At 48.4% G+C, this 14,453-nt stretch overlaps 1 protein-coding gene across 2 annotated transcripts in view; it reads left to right on the top strand.

Annotated features, from left to right (window-relative positions):
- Positions 1-14,453, top strand: part of mcu (mitochondrial calcium uniporter) — a 48,394-nt gene extending 33,941 nt beyond the window's left edge. The window contains exons 1-8 of one of the 2 annotated variants that reach the window (XM_018738158.2): positions 7,138-8,585; positions 8,705-8,774; positions 11,155-11,325; positions 11,709-11,813; positions 12,805-12,965; positions 13,253-13,456; positions 13,633-13,749; positions 14,175-14,453. In XM_018738158.2, the coding sequence (XP_018593674.1) occupies positions 8,373-8,585; positions 8,705-8,774; positions 11,155-11,325; positions 11,709-11,813; positions 12,805-12,965; positions 13,253-13,456; positions 13,633-13,749; positions 14,175-14,255 (1,122 nt within the window). In that variant the 5' untranslated portion in view covers positions 7,138-8,372 and the 3' untranslated portion in view covers positions 14,256-14,453. Of the gene's footprint in view, positions 1-7,137; positions 8,586-8,704; positions 8,775-11,154; positions 11,326-11,708; positions 11,814-12,804; positions 12,966-13,252; positions 13,457-13,632; positions 13,750-14,174 lie in introns of those variants that run through there. The other variant, XM_018738159.2, reaches the window with a different exon arrangement.

Genomic DNA, 14,453 nt, shown 5'->3' with positions numbered 1-14,453 from the left:
CGCAAACAAAGTTGTTTAACAAAAGTGTTTCATTTTGATTTTAAGCCTGAGGTCTGTTCTGCAGAGACCTGTAACATCACAGCAACCAGATTAATCAGCCTAATTTTTTTTTTTTTTTTTTTCCCCTGTTTTCAGCTTATATGTGATTTATTAGATTTTCTTTATATTTTATTTACATCTTTAACGTTACCTGGCGGGGGGGGATTTCACCAGTTTGCTGTGGAATTTTCTTTATTAAAGGGACCATCAGATGTTGCAGTAATTCTGTTCATCCTGAATTCTGAGAGCACAACAGTCCTGCTTTTACCCGTTGGTCTCCTCTGGACTAATTCTCAGGTCATCTCATACCCGTTCCTTTCTCGCACCCCTCTTTTGTTCTTCCTTTCAGTATTTCTTCCCATCACTTTGCCCGCAGGCCCACTAGGCCCACTAGGGAAGGCTGTCCCTGTCCAGCCAGGCCTGAAGGACTCCACAGTGCGAACCGGGACACTCGCTCTGCTTTAATTAACTGGTGGCCTCACTTAACAGCTTTGAATCGTGGTGCGTTTCTGTCCGCTTCATTAGCCACCAGGGAGGCCCCTGGGGGGGTGTTCCAGAAGTAAAGAGATTCCAAGGGTTGAGTCTCCGTCTCTCTCGTCTTTCCGTCAAAGCCCGTCCTTTCCCTTTCTTAACTCTCGAGACTATTTGCAAATTGTCAGTGCTTTACATTTACATTCATTTTTCTCCGAAGCACCTTAGTGTTAAGCTACTTTCAATTATTTACCCATTTATACAGGTGGGTAATTTTACTGTAGCAATTTAGGGTAAGTACCTTTCTCAAAAGTACTACAGCTGGAGGTGGGGATCGAACCTGAGAACTTTAGGTACAAAGGCAGCAGCTCTAACCACTAGTCTACCAGCTGTCCCTTGCGCGCGCACACGTTTTTCTCCAAAGCGAGGTACAGCTCACAGAAGGCAAAAGTGTGTTTCACAACATGCAACACGCTGCACAAGTTGCTGTTTATACAACTGAGTCTGCTAGGAAATATGAAGATCATGACAGCTGATGTGATTCAACTGTATGGAGCTGTCAGGATATCAGAAGCAGATGTGCAAGAGATGTGATTTGAGACCCTTAAATGCGGGGGGGGGGGGGTTTCAGCAGTTCTGAGGGATAGAGAGCCCATTCCACCACACTGTCGCTGAACGACAGGACCTGTACTGGATCCCTGTGCACAGTTGTCCAGGGGATGTAGTCAGATTTAACTGCCTTTCCAGGTGGTCATACGGTTCTCCTGATCATGTGTCCTTTGAGGCCAAAATTATTTCCTTTGTTCATTTGTTCTTCACCTGAGGATGTTCATCAACCTTTGGAAACTGCAGTTGGTATGCGTGCTCTGTGCACAACTGACCTACAGTGCATGTGTTCTGTGTGTGTGTGTCTCTTCAAGAGTGGGTCTTTCTGCTTCAAGTTAAGTGAGAGATGATTGAGAGTGTAGCTGTGCAAGGTCATTCTGCAAATTGTGTCTGTGTGTGTGTTTGGGGGGGATGCTTAGACTGCGGGTTTTCGGAGACCTCTCCTTTTCACTATTGGTCCGACGTTCCCCGGTCACACACTGCGGTCCTTGACAGCGGTGCAGAGCAGCGTGCAGGAGATTTGTGGGATGGTGGTCCTGCTGAACTCCAATGTCCTGTGTGTGTGTGAGAGATTGTGGGTAATGAGGCGGCTGGGTTGGCATTCCATGGGCTTGTACTTCAGTGACAGACTCTGCCATGCAGAGTGTTTAAGAGTAGCATTGCGTGCATGCGCGCCACACGTCGTCTTACCGTAGTAAACAGCAGTCTTTCCCAGCAACACGGTTGCCCGTGAAGCCAATAGTGAACCGTCAGCTGCTGCTGAGGCCGTTCGTAGACTAAAGTGACAGAGTGAATGTTAAATGTACTTGGAATTCACACCAGGCCAGCATGCTTTTCAGTGGCAGGGAGGGCGTGGTGAAGAAGCGCCGTGTAGGCTACACACAGTCTGCAGTTTGGCTCATGTTTAGGCAGGAGAGAGGAGAGCAGTCACAGAAGGGCTTTGCTGAGGTTTCAGCGCAGTGCAGGGGTGGGGGGGTGTGGAAAAAAAATTAAACCGGGAGAGACGCTGAGAGAGAGAGAGAGTGTGAATAACGAATGGATGAGTGGGGCAACCCCCCTTGCCGGAGAAGGGATTCCTCTGCTGCAGCAATCAGCACTTTCTTCTCTCTCTCTCTCTCTCTCTCTCTCTCTCTCCCCCCTGCTCTAATGCTCTCTCACTGCTCCCCTCCACCCCTCCTCCTGCTCTTCTTTCAATCCCAGCATCCGTGAGCTCACTCTTGTTTGGTCTATCGATCCATCCCTTGCTTTCAGAGCTGGGGCCGGGGGCTCGCTCGGAAGCCGCAGTGTGCCGTAGGACCGGCCATCAGGCCTGATTTGGCGCTCTGTGCTCAGGGGGTTCTGCACCAGACTGGGAGAAGGTACAGGGCAGGAGAGGACCTGGTTTTGTTTTGGTTTTTAAAATAAATGCTGTGTAGAGGGAGAGAGCATCCCCACGCACACAGTCACGCAGAGCTGCGGAGACTTGCCAGGCATCGTGAGCTTCTTCCTCCATCCCGATTCGCCTCCCACCCTTCGCACACCTGTCACAGCCACTGCTGCTGCTGCTGTTCTTCTAAACTCCTCCTACCTCCTGCCCTCCAGAATATCCCTCGCTCTCTGCCGTTCACCCAACTCCAGCCTCAGCCGCTGTTGACATTGATTCCAAGGTTGCCATGCCCCCCCCCCAGCTCTCCTCTTTAATATTTCAGCTGGTGGTTCGGTGGGCTCGTGCACCGGGAGCACCCGCAGCTTTTCTTCACGCGTGACTCTGCATCTTGGGAGAGCTTCAGACCCACACACACACACACTACCACATAAACATTCTGTTTTGCACACACTCTACAGATACAGATGTGGTGTAGAGATAAAAAACACATTCACGTGCTCGCCAATACACGTGCATGCTTCCAGTCAGACATACGGTCTTGCACAGGATACGCAGAGAGGTACGATACCGCAAGCGTATGGATACGAACACGCAAGCACTTTGCGTATCCACTAGCAAATGCAAACATACACTTAGTGGTGAAGTCACAGTGCTTCTGGGAAAAGTAATCAAGCGGCGGGCGCTTCGTTGTGTCCTGGTGCACGATTATTAAGTTTAAAGTCGTCGTTTGGGTGGAACACACCCACCCGCTGGCTTTTGCGGTGCTGAATAATTGGACCTCTTCCCAGTCAGCATCTCATGCTTTGCCTGCAAAGCCAGGTGGTGTGATTTGCTATCCAAATGATGACATTAATCAATGGAGTGCCGGGAAGCAGCAGAACGCGAAGGCCGAGCCGCACGCTCCGTGCAGGTGACTCCGAAACCCCGCGAAAGGTTTCCCTTCCTTTCTGCGACGGCCTTTGAGGTCGTTGCAGCGGCCGAGGGAATGAGCTGCTCAGCAGCGTGCGCCCAGCATTGGTACGAGATGGGTGAGAAATGAGGTGTGCGGAAATGGTACCACTAGATTATATCGCTTTTGCCGTTTGAGGCTTCGTGGTTGTATCTCAGATGGTTGTGGTTTCGCGTTTAAGGATCGGCACAACTTGTTCCCTTTCTGGTGTCCAGCACTTGAGTTGTTTAATGTGCTGAAACCCTCGGGATGTTTGCTTATGCACGCACGCACGCATGCACATATATATATTTCTTTTGTTTTTTTTTTTTTTTCCTGGGTCATTGATTCAGGAAATACACTCCTGACACCCAGTTAATTGCAGGAGGTAAATTCAGTCGGCAGGGTACAGTCCTCCTGGGTAACTCCATCACGACGACGGAGTAACCCAGGAGGACTTTAACCCAACGACCAATGAAATTCAAGCTGGAAAAAAAACACACACAAGCCCACACAAAATACTGCCATCACACCATGTAACCATATTCCCTGCAGTGATGAGAGTGTTGCGTTGAATAGTGTTATTTTTGAGATTACATTTATTCATCAAAACTTTGTTTGCCTTTAGTTCAGAAAATGATAAATCTGCTTTATTATCCTCCTTGTTTCACTGTTGGTACAGAAGCCGCAAAATGCTGTTCAGAGCAAAAATACATCTTCCATCTAATCACTGCTTTTACGGTTAAAACAGTAATGATTGTAGATAACGTTGACATTTTAATTTAGTGCTTCATTCATGTTTTCTTTTGCAGGAGGTTGTGTGTGTGTGTGTGTGTGTGTGTTTCTCTCCATGAGTGAGATTTTGCAGGTTATTGGGTACTTGGAGATTGGACAGTTTGTCTTGGTCCTCTCACTGCCTTCCAATTTCCACACACACTCTCTCTCTCTCACACACACAGAGATATATTTGTCATTGTAAGGATTTCACTCGCCGTTAATGCAGCGCCTGGTTTGTAACTACTGTGACATTCAAAGTATCAAGTTTATTGCGTAATTATTTTGCAGAAAGAGGTTAGAAACAAGTTAAGTATCATTTACTTGTAGAGGTTTTGCCCACATACTCTTTTTCAGATTTTACGGTCTTTGTGGGACGTCCTCGCTATGAAATACTGCGTAAGTACCACTACTTGTTCACACTGCCAGTTCTTTGCTCCCTCCTCATCACACAAGACAGGATGCGTGTGCGTTTCTACACGTCTGCTGTGTGTGTGTTTCCACTTAAAGCTTTCCCTACAAAATTCTTGTGGACGGCATCGTTTCGTACGTGTAGTAGTTGTAGTGCTTTCGAGAGGGTTCAGTGCCTGCGATGCAGTCCTCTTGTATATTAATACCTCATGCTGTTTGATGTAGGAGTGCGTTTCTACCAGTCCAAGAAAGTGTTACACGATAGATGTTACATGAATAGCTGTGCTGAGTCCTCCACTTCTGTGAGTTTCAGGCTCATCGCTGCCTTCGTCTGCTGAGCCGAGAGGACCGCTGCTCCACGTGCTTCTGACCGCTACTTACCCGTGCGGCCGGCATCTGTTCAGCTTGGCTCGGGCGTTCTCGGAGCGAGCCGCACGACGAGCGCTCGTTACGTGTCACGTTTTTAAATATAGCGACCCGGGCGGTGGCAAAAATTGCTGCGTACGTCCAGCGATTCTTCGGTAAAGGAAGCGCTCTCGTGTCCCCAATGTTGTTGATGACAATTGCTCTCGCTGTTGTGTGTTACGGGACAAAGGGCTGAATAATGCAGATTACAGATGTTCAGTTAGCGCTCAGTTCAGCCGTGGCCCTTAAGTAGCTGTTTTTAGAAATAAAACCATGCCGAGGACCCGTTTTAATAATTGTTGTAATATTGTGACAACTACGGGAAATGACTGAAGGGAAGACTCCTCCCCCTTCCCACTCCATGGGAAGCAGGTTATAGCTGTTTCTGAGACGCAGAGGTGTGATAGGTGGTCCTTCCGCTGGTTCTTGTGGCGGTGTGCTGGTGGGAGGGCCGTGTTGCTCGGTGGTGCGCTGGGGTTAGAAGCCCACAGCCGTACGTCCCAGATACAGAGACGCACACATCCTGATTTTCGCACGTGACTCTCACTGGTCACACAGCGGTTTGTGGGTGGTGGTGAAAAGGAAGATGGTCAAAACCAGCTTGAATCTGTGTACTCAGCCTTATTTTCAGACATGGCCCAAAGCTGGTCTTCGGCAGTAGTGCCACAGGCCGCTTGGCACAGAGGACGTGTGCTTTTCGAGGCTCTGCGCTTGACTCATCGGAAGAACGTTTATGTTGATTCTGAATCGACCGGCAACGCTGCAAAGAGGATCCCGTCAAGCAGAATCGATCCTGCGAACCTAGGTGCCTGTCAGGTTCGCCCAGCCCCCCACCCCCCAGTGTGACACGGGTGCCGTTCCTCCCTTGTTTCCTGTAACTTTTCCCTTTCTTTCTACTCTTCAATCCGTCTTATTTTTTTTGATACTTGTGTGACTGACTGATTTGGACGGATCGATGATGGACCGTGCAGTGAAAATGACGCGTGAAGCTGACAGCTGAGCTGCGTGTCCATCTGCAGTGTGGGAAAAGAGCTTTTAGTGTCAACCGTTACACCATGCTGGGCCCGGCAAATGGGGAGATGGTGAGAGAGGAACCGGCCACCAACAGTGAGGATCGCGCTGTATCGTTTACTTTGCCACTTTTTACAGTTGCGGTTAACAAGTTGATAGGGTTTTGTGTGTAAAGTGTAATTTGCATGCTGCAATCCATGAAGTGGCTACATCCTGCACTACTACCCACCCTCATTACGCTCCTCATACACACTTTAGCCTCTCCAACATTTCCAGATGTGTCCCACTCACCCAGTTCCTGGTATTCCAGATTTTTTTGCTCCATACTTGAGTCAAAACCAGGATAAAACATCTGCAGCTATTAAGAAAAAGGGCTGCCTGCTTAGATCAGTAAGTAGTGGTGGCAGATGAGCACACACACGATTTTTGTAACGCTTCGATTGTAATGTTTTCGATTGTTCAGTTTTATGATTTTTTTTTTTTCGGTTGTTACATGGTATATGTTATAGTTTTTATAAACCCTGTCAAACTGTCATCTGCTGGAGTGTTTTTTTTTTTTTTAAAACCCTACACAATTTTATCATGTGATTTATTTGGCTGTGTGAATTAATATGACACGATATGAGCTGAAACGTGAGTGGTGGTCACCAACACATTCATAGTCACCTCTTATTCCCCAGAATTCAGCCAAGTTCCTTCCCTTAGTGAACTAGAGCTACTCATAAAAAGAGTCTCTTTGTTGTGTTGCACTGTTTAAATGTAGTTCATCTCAGATGGATCCATCCCAAAGTTCTTAATTTCAAATGTCATTTGAATTCTTGGTTGGGTAGAACAGGCCACTTTGCATTTGGCCTTCAGCTTCAGTTGTGCTGACTTTGCCTGAAAGGCGAATGTTGAAAAGTGGTTGAAGACAAGAGGTACTTAAATACAGATGCTCTTCGACTAGCGATGGGGTTACGTTCCGATAAACCCATCATGCAAGTTGAAAAATCGTAAGTCGAAAAGGAATACAGTACGGCACCTACTGAACATCATAGCCTAGTCTACCTTAAACGTGCTTCGAACACTTACCATAGTCTACAGCTGGATAAATTTAAGCAGGAGACACACATGGGTGTTTAGTACACGTGATGGGATGCAAAAACGCAAAATAAAACTTTCAACACATTATCAGTTGTTTACACTCGTTGGTGCGATCACTACAGAGACTACGATCGCGGTTGAGTGGATGCTGCGGCTCGCTTCCATCGCCCAGCATCGGGAGAGGGTATCGCACCTCATATCGCTAGCGCGGGAATAGATCGAAATTCATAATTCAAAGTGTAGTAGTATAAGTGTTATCGTACCCTCGTAACTTCGAAAAATCCTAAGTCAACATCATAAGGAGAGGAGCATCTATGTACATATGTCTATCGGCATAATTACATAAATTAGCGGAGCTGTGCACTTGGCTTCATCTTGTCTCCGTGTCTTGCCGCTTTTCCCCAGATATTAGAGTTCCGAACACAAGCCTTTGATTAGTTTTTATGTATTTGTTGCAAGTTTTAGGCCCAAAAACAGCCATTTTCATGTTTTAAAAGTTAAGGTAAGAAGGTGCAGGCTACAACAAATGTCCGATTCCCTCACATCTAGGCTCGGAGGAGCTCCTGTCAGTTGACTCTTTGTGGAGGATCTCGTTAGATCTCATCTCTTTGGCGTTTGAGATTTCGTATTCTGAAGGCGTATAGGGGCACGGTGAGCCGTGGCGACCCGGCAAGCGATACCTTTCTCCGCTACGCTGCTCCGTTTCCTACAAAACGTCTTGAGCAAGAGTGCAAGACGTTCGCTGTCTGCCATTTTGCCGTGCGCTCGGAGACGAGGCTTTGTGAAGAAACACCTTGTTTTTGATGTTTCTGTATTGTTTCCGGTGCCACCATGAAACCTGGTCAGCTGAGAGAGCGGCCTAAATCCGTTACGGTCCCGCTATCCGCCGCCCCCTTACTTACTTAGCGTCATGCAGCCCCATTTACCCTGCTGAGTGTCCTGGTAACTTCCCAGAAGCCCCTCCCCCCCCATGCAAGGGAGGCGCAGGCCGCATTCCTGCTGTCCGAACTGAGGACGTGTGGCTCCAGCCCGGGTGCCTGTCGGGGAGGAACATGGAGCACTGAATGGAGACAACGAGAGGCACGGGTGTCGGGCCCAGCAGCTTTTACATGTCGACCCCCCCCCGCCCTCGCTTTCCCCTGTTGTTAGATTGCCCTGTTCTCTCTCCGGCTTCCCTCTGTATCTCCTTTAACTGCTGTTTCTTTGTCTGCTGCGTTTCTGTCATTCACACCATGGTAAGCGGCCGCATTGTTTCGTGACGCCGGTCATTCATATTTCATGGAGTCATGTGGCCGTGTGTGGGCGGCCTCCGCGCGCCGCTGTTGTGAGCCTCTCACATTTTCCATAAGCGGAGCGGGGAGCAGCCGCAGAGCATCTGCGCAGGCGCAGCTCCTTTGTTCCCATAGCCAGCTGCTGGCTGCGAGCCGGAGGAAGACTGAACGCACGCGCAAGAAAATAAACCTCGGTTTACATGCTAATGCCTCAAAGCAAGTACGTGTGTGTTTGCGCGTGTGTACAAAGTTCCCGCATTTAAACGTTGTGGTCAAAGTTTTAAAGGAGTTTTCGCTCAGTCCCAAACACTAACCCAGTTCTCCTCTTGCTCTATTCAGGAGTGGAAAGGCATCCCCACACTGCAAGTTCAGAGACTGCTTTGTTCCTCTACTGCAGCGCCTCCTGAAGGTGAGCCATGGTAGTGCGCACTCTGGGGGACATCGATGGGACAACGCAGCTCTTCCTGTTGCAGGGACAGTTCTTCCAGTCAGGTTTATGTTTTGTGAAGCGAGTCTTTGGGGCCCCTTCACATTCAACTCTTTGCTCTGCGAGGAAACTGGATGCCTTGTCAGTGTTTGAGCTTGACACGCTTGACGACTACAGTCTAGCTCTGAGTGTGTTCCCCACGAGCGAAGAGCAGCGCTTGTGTCCATTTCGCTCAGCCCGGAATGTTGTCCGCTTGCAAGATCGTGCTCCTCTCTCGATGTCGTGTGTTGCTGGGTGCCGGAGATTGATGTCCGTGTCGCACCGTGCCCGATGTACTGCCCGAACTGCTCAGCCCTGTAGGGACAGCCGGTCACCTCGCTTGTGTGCGCTGTCAAACTGGAGCATGAGACATGCTGCGACTTGTGACATCAGGGCCTTGGATTATGAGGAAAGGGCGAAGATGGCAAGGGGCTGGAGATGTGCGCTAGATAGCCCAAATGTGCAGCTTTTGCCACGAAGCACATGGAGTGCGGCACAGCCGTGAGTACAGCTCTGTTGGGGCAGTTGGAGGTCTCTCGTGGAGAGCTCTACATTCATAGCTGTCCTCGAGGACAGCGGCTCTCTTCTGACGGGCTGGAAGGAGTGTCCTGCTTACATTTAATTGGCTACGACGTGCCGCAGGCGCCTGCTGCCAGTCCTTAATTGGTTGGCGCGGGTGCTGGGCGAGCAAGACGGACCCATCGCTGAGAGTGGCGCGACCGCGACTCTTCCGCTGCTCCCGTAGGCGGAGGACGGGGTCCCCCTGAGTGGGTGGCTGACAGGGCGGTTTTTCAAGGAAAGTGCTAACGGAGGTGTCGGCGCTCATCCTTTTACTGCGTTTGCTGAAGGAAGTGATTGTAGTGAAGCTACGCACCAGAACAGAGATTTTGGAGCTGAGCTGGATTGCAGTGTAAACAGTCCTTTCCAGTAGCTTACATGGTTGGGTGTATGTGCTGCGTCAGGCCTTAGTGTGTAGGATGTGGAGTGACAGTAGGTTGGTTAGTAGTCTCTCTCTCTCTCTCACACACACACACACACACACACACACACACACACACACACACACACACACAGAGAGAGAGAGCTCAGCGAGTTACATGAGTAGACTGGCAGCGGTGATACAAACAGACTAGCCACTCTCTCAGGACCCCCCTCCCCTGCCCATTTCCCTGTCACTTTAATCGGTGTGTGTCCTGAAGCCTGACCTCACTGCAGACAGGCGGGCCGGAGACGCGTTCGCAGCGCTGCCAGTCTGGCTTGTGCTGCTTGCTTTCGGTATGTTTTGGTGCGTAAAGCCCTTGAGTGCAGCGCTGTTACAATGACACAGCTATTAGAAGTAATTACGTGTGATAAATGATCCAATTAGCGGATTTCAAGTTTGAATGACACTGTTGCAAAGGACGGTGCCGCAGCAGTGTGGGGTCATGCGTGTGCCGTGTATGGGCAGAAGCGAAAGGAGCTGTTTGGGAGGAGGGCGTAGACAGACATACAGCGTAAGTTCAGTGCGGTTTCTTATCGGTGCGCTGAAGATTTTTTAGTTTTATATATTCCATAGCTGTATGGAATATAAACAGTAACTTACTGTTGCACTTGTGCTTTGGAGAACAGTTTGGCTACTTGCCATTAGACCTTACATTCATGTCGCTGATGCTTTTCTCCAAAGCGACTTACAATCACTTTATCCATGTATGCAGTTGGGTAATTTTACTGGAGCAGTTAACGGTAAGTATCTGCTCTCGGGTGTCATAGTTGGAGGTGGGATTCGAATCTGCGAGCTTTGGGTCCGAAAGCAGCAGCTCTAACCGCTACACTACCAGCTACTCCTACTATGCCTCTAGTAACCATTACTATGCAAAGCCAGCAGAAAGGGGTCTAGTCTGTGGGCGGGCAGCAGTCTTCATCCAGGGTCCCAGATCCCGTGGTGCTGGTTAATCTGTCTTCTCAGGTCCAGTTACACAGAAGAAAGTCCAACGGACAGAGAGGCTATACGTGCCCGGCACAGCACTTGGGTCGATTCAACACGTCGGTGCCGTATTTTCTTGGCTGGGCGGATAGGTTTTTCATAGCTCCAAGGACTACAGGAGACCACGGTAGCTTTTTGATGCCCTCAAGTCTGCCTCGGGAAACAAGGAAAACCCTCAGAAGTTCAGGGATATCGAAAGGCTTTGAGGCTACAGCTGTAACACTACCTCCCTCTACTGGTTGTCAGAGCTTCTGTTCCTCTGCATCTTCCACACACATTCTGTCTTTGTGCTGGTGAAACAACGTGCTCTCTTTATTTGACCTCAACTTCCATTTGCACCTCTTTGCTCCCCTTGGGCAGAGGTGACGGTGGTGTACCAGAGCGGGCTGCCGGTGATATCCGTCAGCTTGCCGTCACGACGGGAGCGCTGCCAGTTCGTCCTGAAGCCGCTGAGCGACTGCGTGGGTGTCTTCTTGCAGCAGCTGCAGGCTGAGGACCGGGGCATCGACCGCGTCGCAGTCTACTCCATGGGTACTCGCACCGTGCCATAAGTACACACGAACATTACTCCAGACGCAGTGCCCGTGGAGCAGTGTGCCAGTATTTTTTTTCCCACCAGTTGCAGGTCTCTCTGTAAAACCACTGAATGAGAGTTAGCGAGTCACCATTCCGTAGTGTCATTTTGAATTTACAGAAGTGATGTAGGAACCCCCAGGTGGACAGATCTCCCCACAGATTCTTAAATATGAACCGGAGATGCTTCGGCTCGACTGAACACATAACCGTGTTGCACCGACCTCCACGAAGTGCAAAGTGGCCCTGGCAGTTGTATGGCAACTTGTTAGTGAGTTCTTCCATGTAGTGTTACTTTACCATGGCTGTGTGTCCTAGTGCCGTTACGCTGTCTTTTTCAGATGGCACAAGGGTGGCCTCCTCCACGGGAATCGACATCTTGCTGCTGGATGACTTCAAACTGGTCATCAATGACACCACGCACGTTGTGCGGCCGCCTAGGAGAGGTGAGGGCTCTACCCTGCTGGCTCGATCCACGCCTTCACTTTGACGCCACCTGCACGAGAGAAGAGGATGTTGGAGCAGACGCAGCACGTGACAGCAGAAGAACAAAACACGAATTATGACGTCTTCATTAGTTTCTTGATTTAACATCGAAAGCAGGAAAATGAGGGGAAAATGGCCTCTTTTTTTTTTGTTTGGGCGTGCACACACAGAGAAAAGGACTTATTTTCTTTTTGTTTAATCATTCAAAGTGTAGAAATCAAAATCTCACAATATGAAATATGATGAATGAACCTTACATCTCATCATGCTCTACTGCCACTCGACAACCAAAGCTTCACGGCGCTTTTAATAGCTGCACGTAATTAGTAATAAGAGTAACAAGTAGCACCTGAAAAATGCTGCCGATTTTGTCGGATGTCATCCTCCCTTACTATCACTCTCTTGCTGCTTTTGAAAAGCACCTAGTGATCCATCTTAATTTATAACTGTGAGCGAAGCCGGCATGTTCGATGAAGCCACCGATGGATTTATTAATCATATGTTCAAAAACAGATCATTAGCAGCATAGGGCAAGCTTTAAGCTGTGAAATTGGCTTCATGTAGCCAAAGTTTAACATCTCTGTTGTCGATGTTCGTCAGATCCGCTGGTGTGGGCGTGTACGCGGGGCGGTGATCCAGTACATGTTTTGCAGTTTGCTGCTGCTCTCCGCATGGGCATCCAGGGCTCCTGGGTCGTGCGCACTTTCAGTTAGTTTACATGCGGGTTGTCCAAGAATCCAACAAAATGAAATAACTCTAACAAAAAACAAGACTGCAAGAAACAATAAATGAGGCATTTTTTAATATTTTACATTTTCAGCAAAAAATGTTTTTAAACATACCTAATTTATAATTTGTTTTTCATTTTTAAAACAAACGAAGGAACGCAACGTACACGGACACTAAAGTGAGCTATTTTTCCTTTTTTGTTTCTGTCTGTGCTCCTGTCAGAACTAATTCCACAAGAGGATGCAGAAAGGCTGAATGACGTGAAGTTCCTAATCCAGCAGCTCTACACTACTCTACACATTGAGGAGCACCAGCTGAGCAGAGAGAGAGAGCTGATTGGACGGCTGGAGGACTTGAATTCGCAGCTTCGCCCACTAGAGAAGGTACGTTCTCGGCCTGCCGGTCCACTATTCTTATCCGCTTACGATATTATTTAGAATTTGATGTTCTGAAACCATGGATTGTAGAAAGCCAACTTGACATACGTTGCTTAATGCACAAAGTTTATATCCAGATTTGTGTTTGATCACACTGTTTATTAAAAAAAAAAAAGGAGAAAAAAAAAACTTGATTACTGTATGGTTTTTTTTTAGTTTGAATGCAGATTTAACATGGATTTGAACAAGGGTTTGTGCTTAAATATGACTTTGGAATTGGTCCTGCCCCTTAGATGAAGGAGGAGCTGAGCAGGAAGGCGGAGCGCCGGACCACGTGGGTGTTGTGGGGGGGCATGGCGTACATGGCCACGCAGTTTGGCATCCTGGCTCGCCTCACCTGGTGGGAGTACTCCTGGGACATCATGGAGCCTGTCACATACTTCATCACCTACGGCACGGCCATGGCCATGTACGCCTACTTTGTGCTCACGCGCCAGGTGAGTGTGTGCTTGTGTGCGCGTGATGTCTTCACGGTGCATCTCAATTACTGTGACTCTGCCATACGCCGTTCCGGCCCCTACTGCTCGGTCTGTATAGGAGTTCCTCCAGCCTGTAAATATAATGTTGCCGTGTTCTTCCGATATCCATCACCTCCTGTCCTCTTTCGTTTCAGGAGTACATATACCCGGATGCCAGGGACCGACAGTACCTGTTGTTCTTCCACAAGGGCGTGAAGAGGACTCGCTTTGATGTCGAAAAGTATAACAAACTAAAGGACGCCATTGCTGAGGTACAGCAAGCCTTTCCGTAATTGTTCAATTCAGGTGTACATGTTTAAAATAAGGCTTAAGTAGAGGGATTTGGTTTGGTTGTTTATGTTAGCCTAGTCCTCTTAAATGGAGCCTGGGCAGGAGTGCTGTAGTCAGTTGTATATGTGGTTGTAGCCCAAGCTGGTCTGTGGTCATAGCCAGCCAGCCAGCCAGGCTTCAAAGCAGATTGACTTTTTAAGAAGAAGAAAAAAAAAAAAAAAAACTTATCACATATGGTCAAGAAACATGACTCACAAGAGATATTTATTTTGGTGTTACTGAATAAAAAATTTTGTTCTCTTGTCTAACTTCACCCCTCCATCTTCCTTCACTTCTCCGTTCATCTGTGTCTTCCTCTCCACCTCCCTTTTGTGTCCTGGCTCTCCATGCTGTCCCTTGTGTTCAGGCGGAGCTGGACCTGAAACGCCTGCGAGACCCTCTTCAGCTGCAGCTTCCCATCCAGCAGATCACAGGCGGCAAAGATTGATGAGAAGCGAAAACGCTTCCTCCTTCCCCCTCTTTTCTTCCTTTTTTTTTTTTTTTTCCCTGCCACACACAGTCTCTCTCTATCCGCCCCCCACCCGTCATTCTTTTTCACTCCCCAAAAACCCATCAATTCCGCAACTAAAGGCGAAAGATTTTATTTTTTATCCTTTTCCTTCTTATCCAAATTCTTTTTTTACTC

The sequence above is a fragment of the Scleropages formosus genome, chromosome 8 (genome assembly GCF_900964775.1).
Source record: "Scleropages formosus chromosome 8, fSclFor1.1, whole genome shotgun sequence".
Taxonomy (NCBI): domain Eukaryota; kingdom Metazoa; phylum Chordata; class Actinopteri; order Osteoglossiformes; family Osteoglossidae; genus Scleropages; species Scleropages formosus.
The sequence above is the reverse complement of the archived record's forward strand: the minus strand, read 5'-3'. Positions and strand labels throughout refer to the sequence as shown.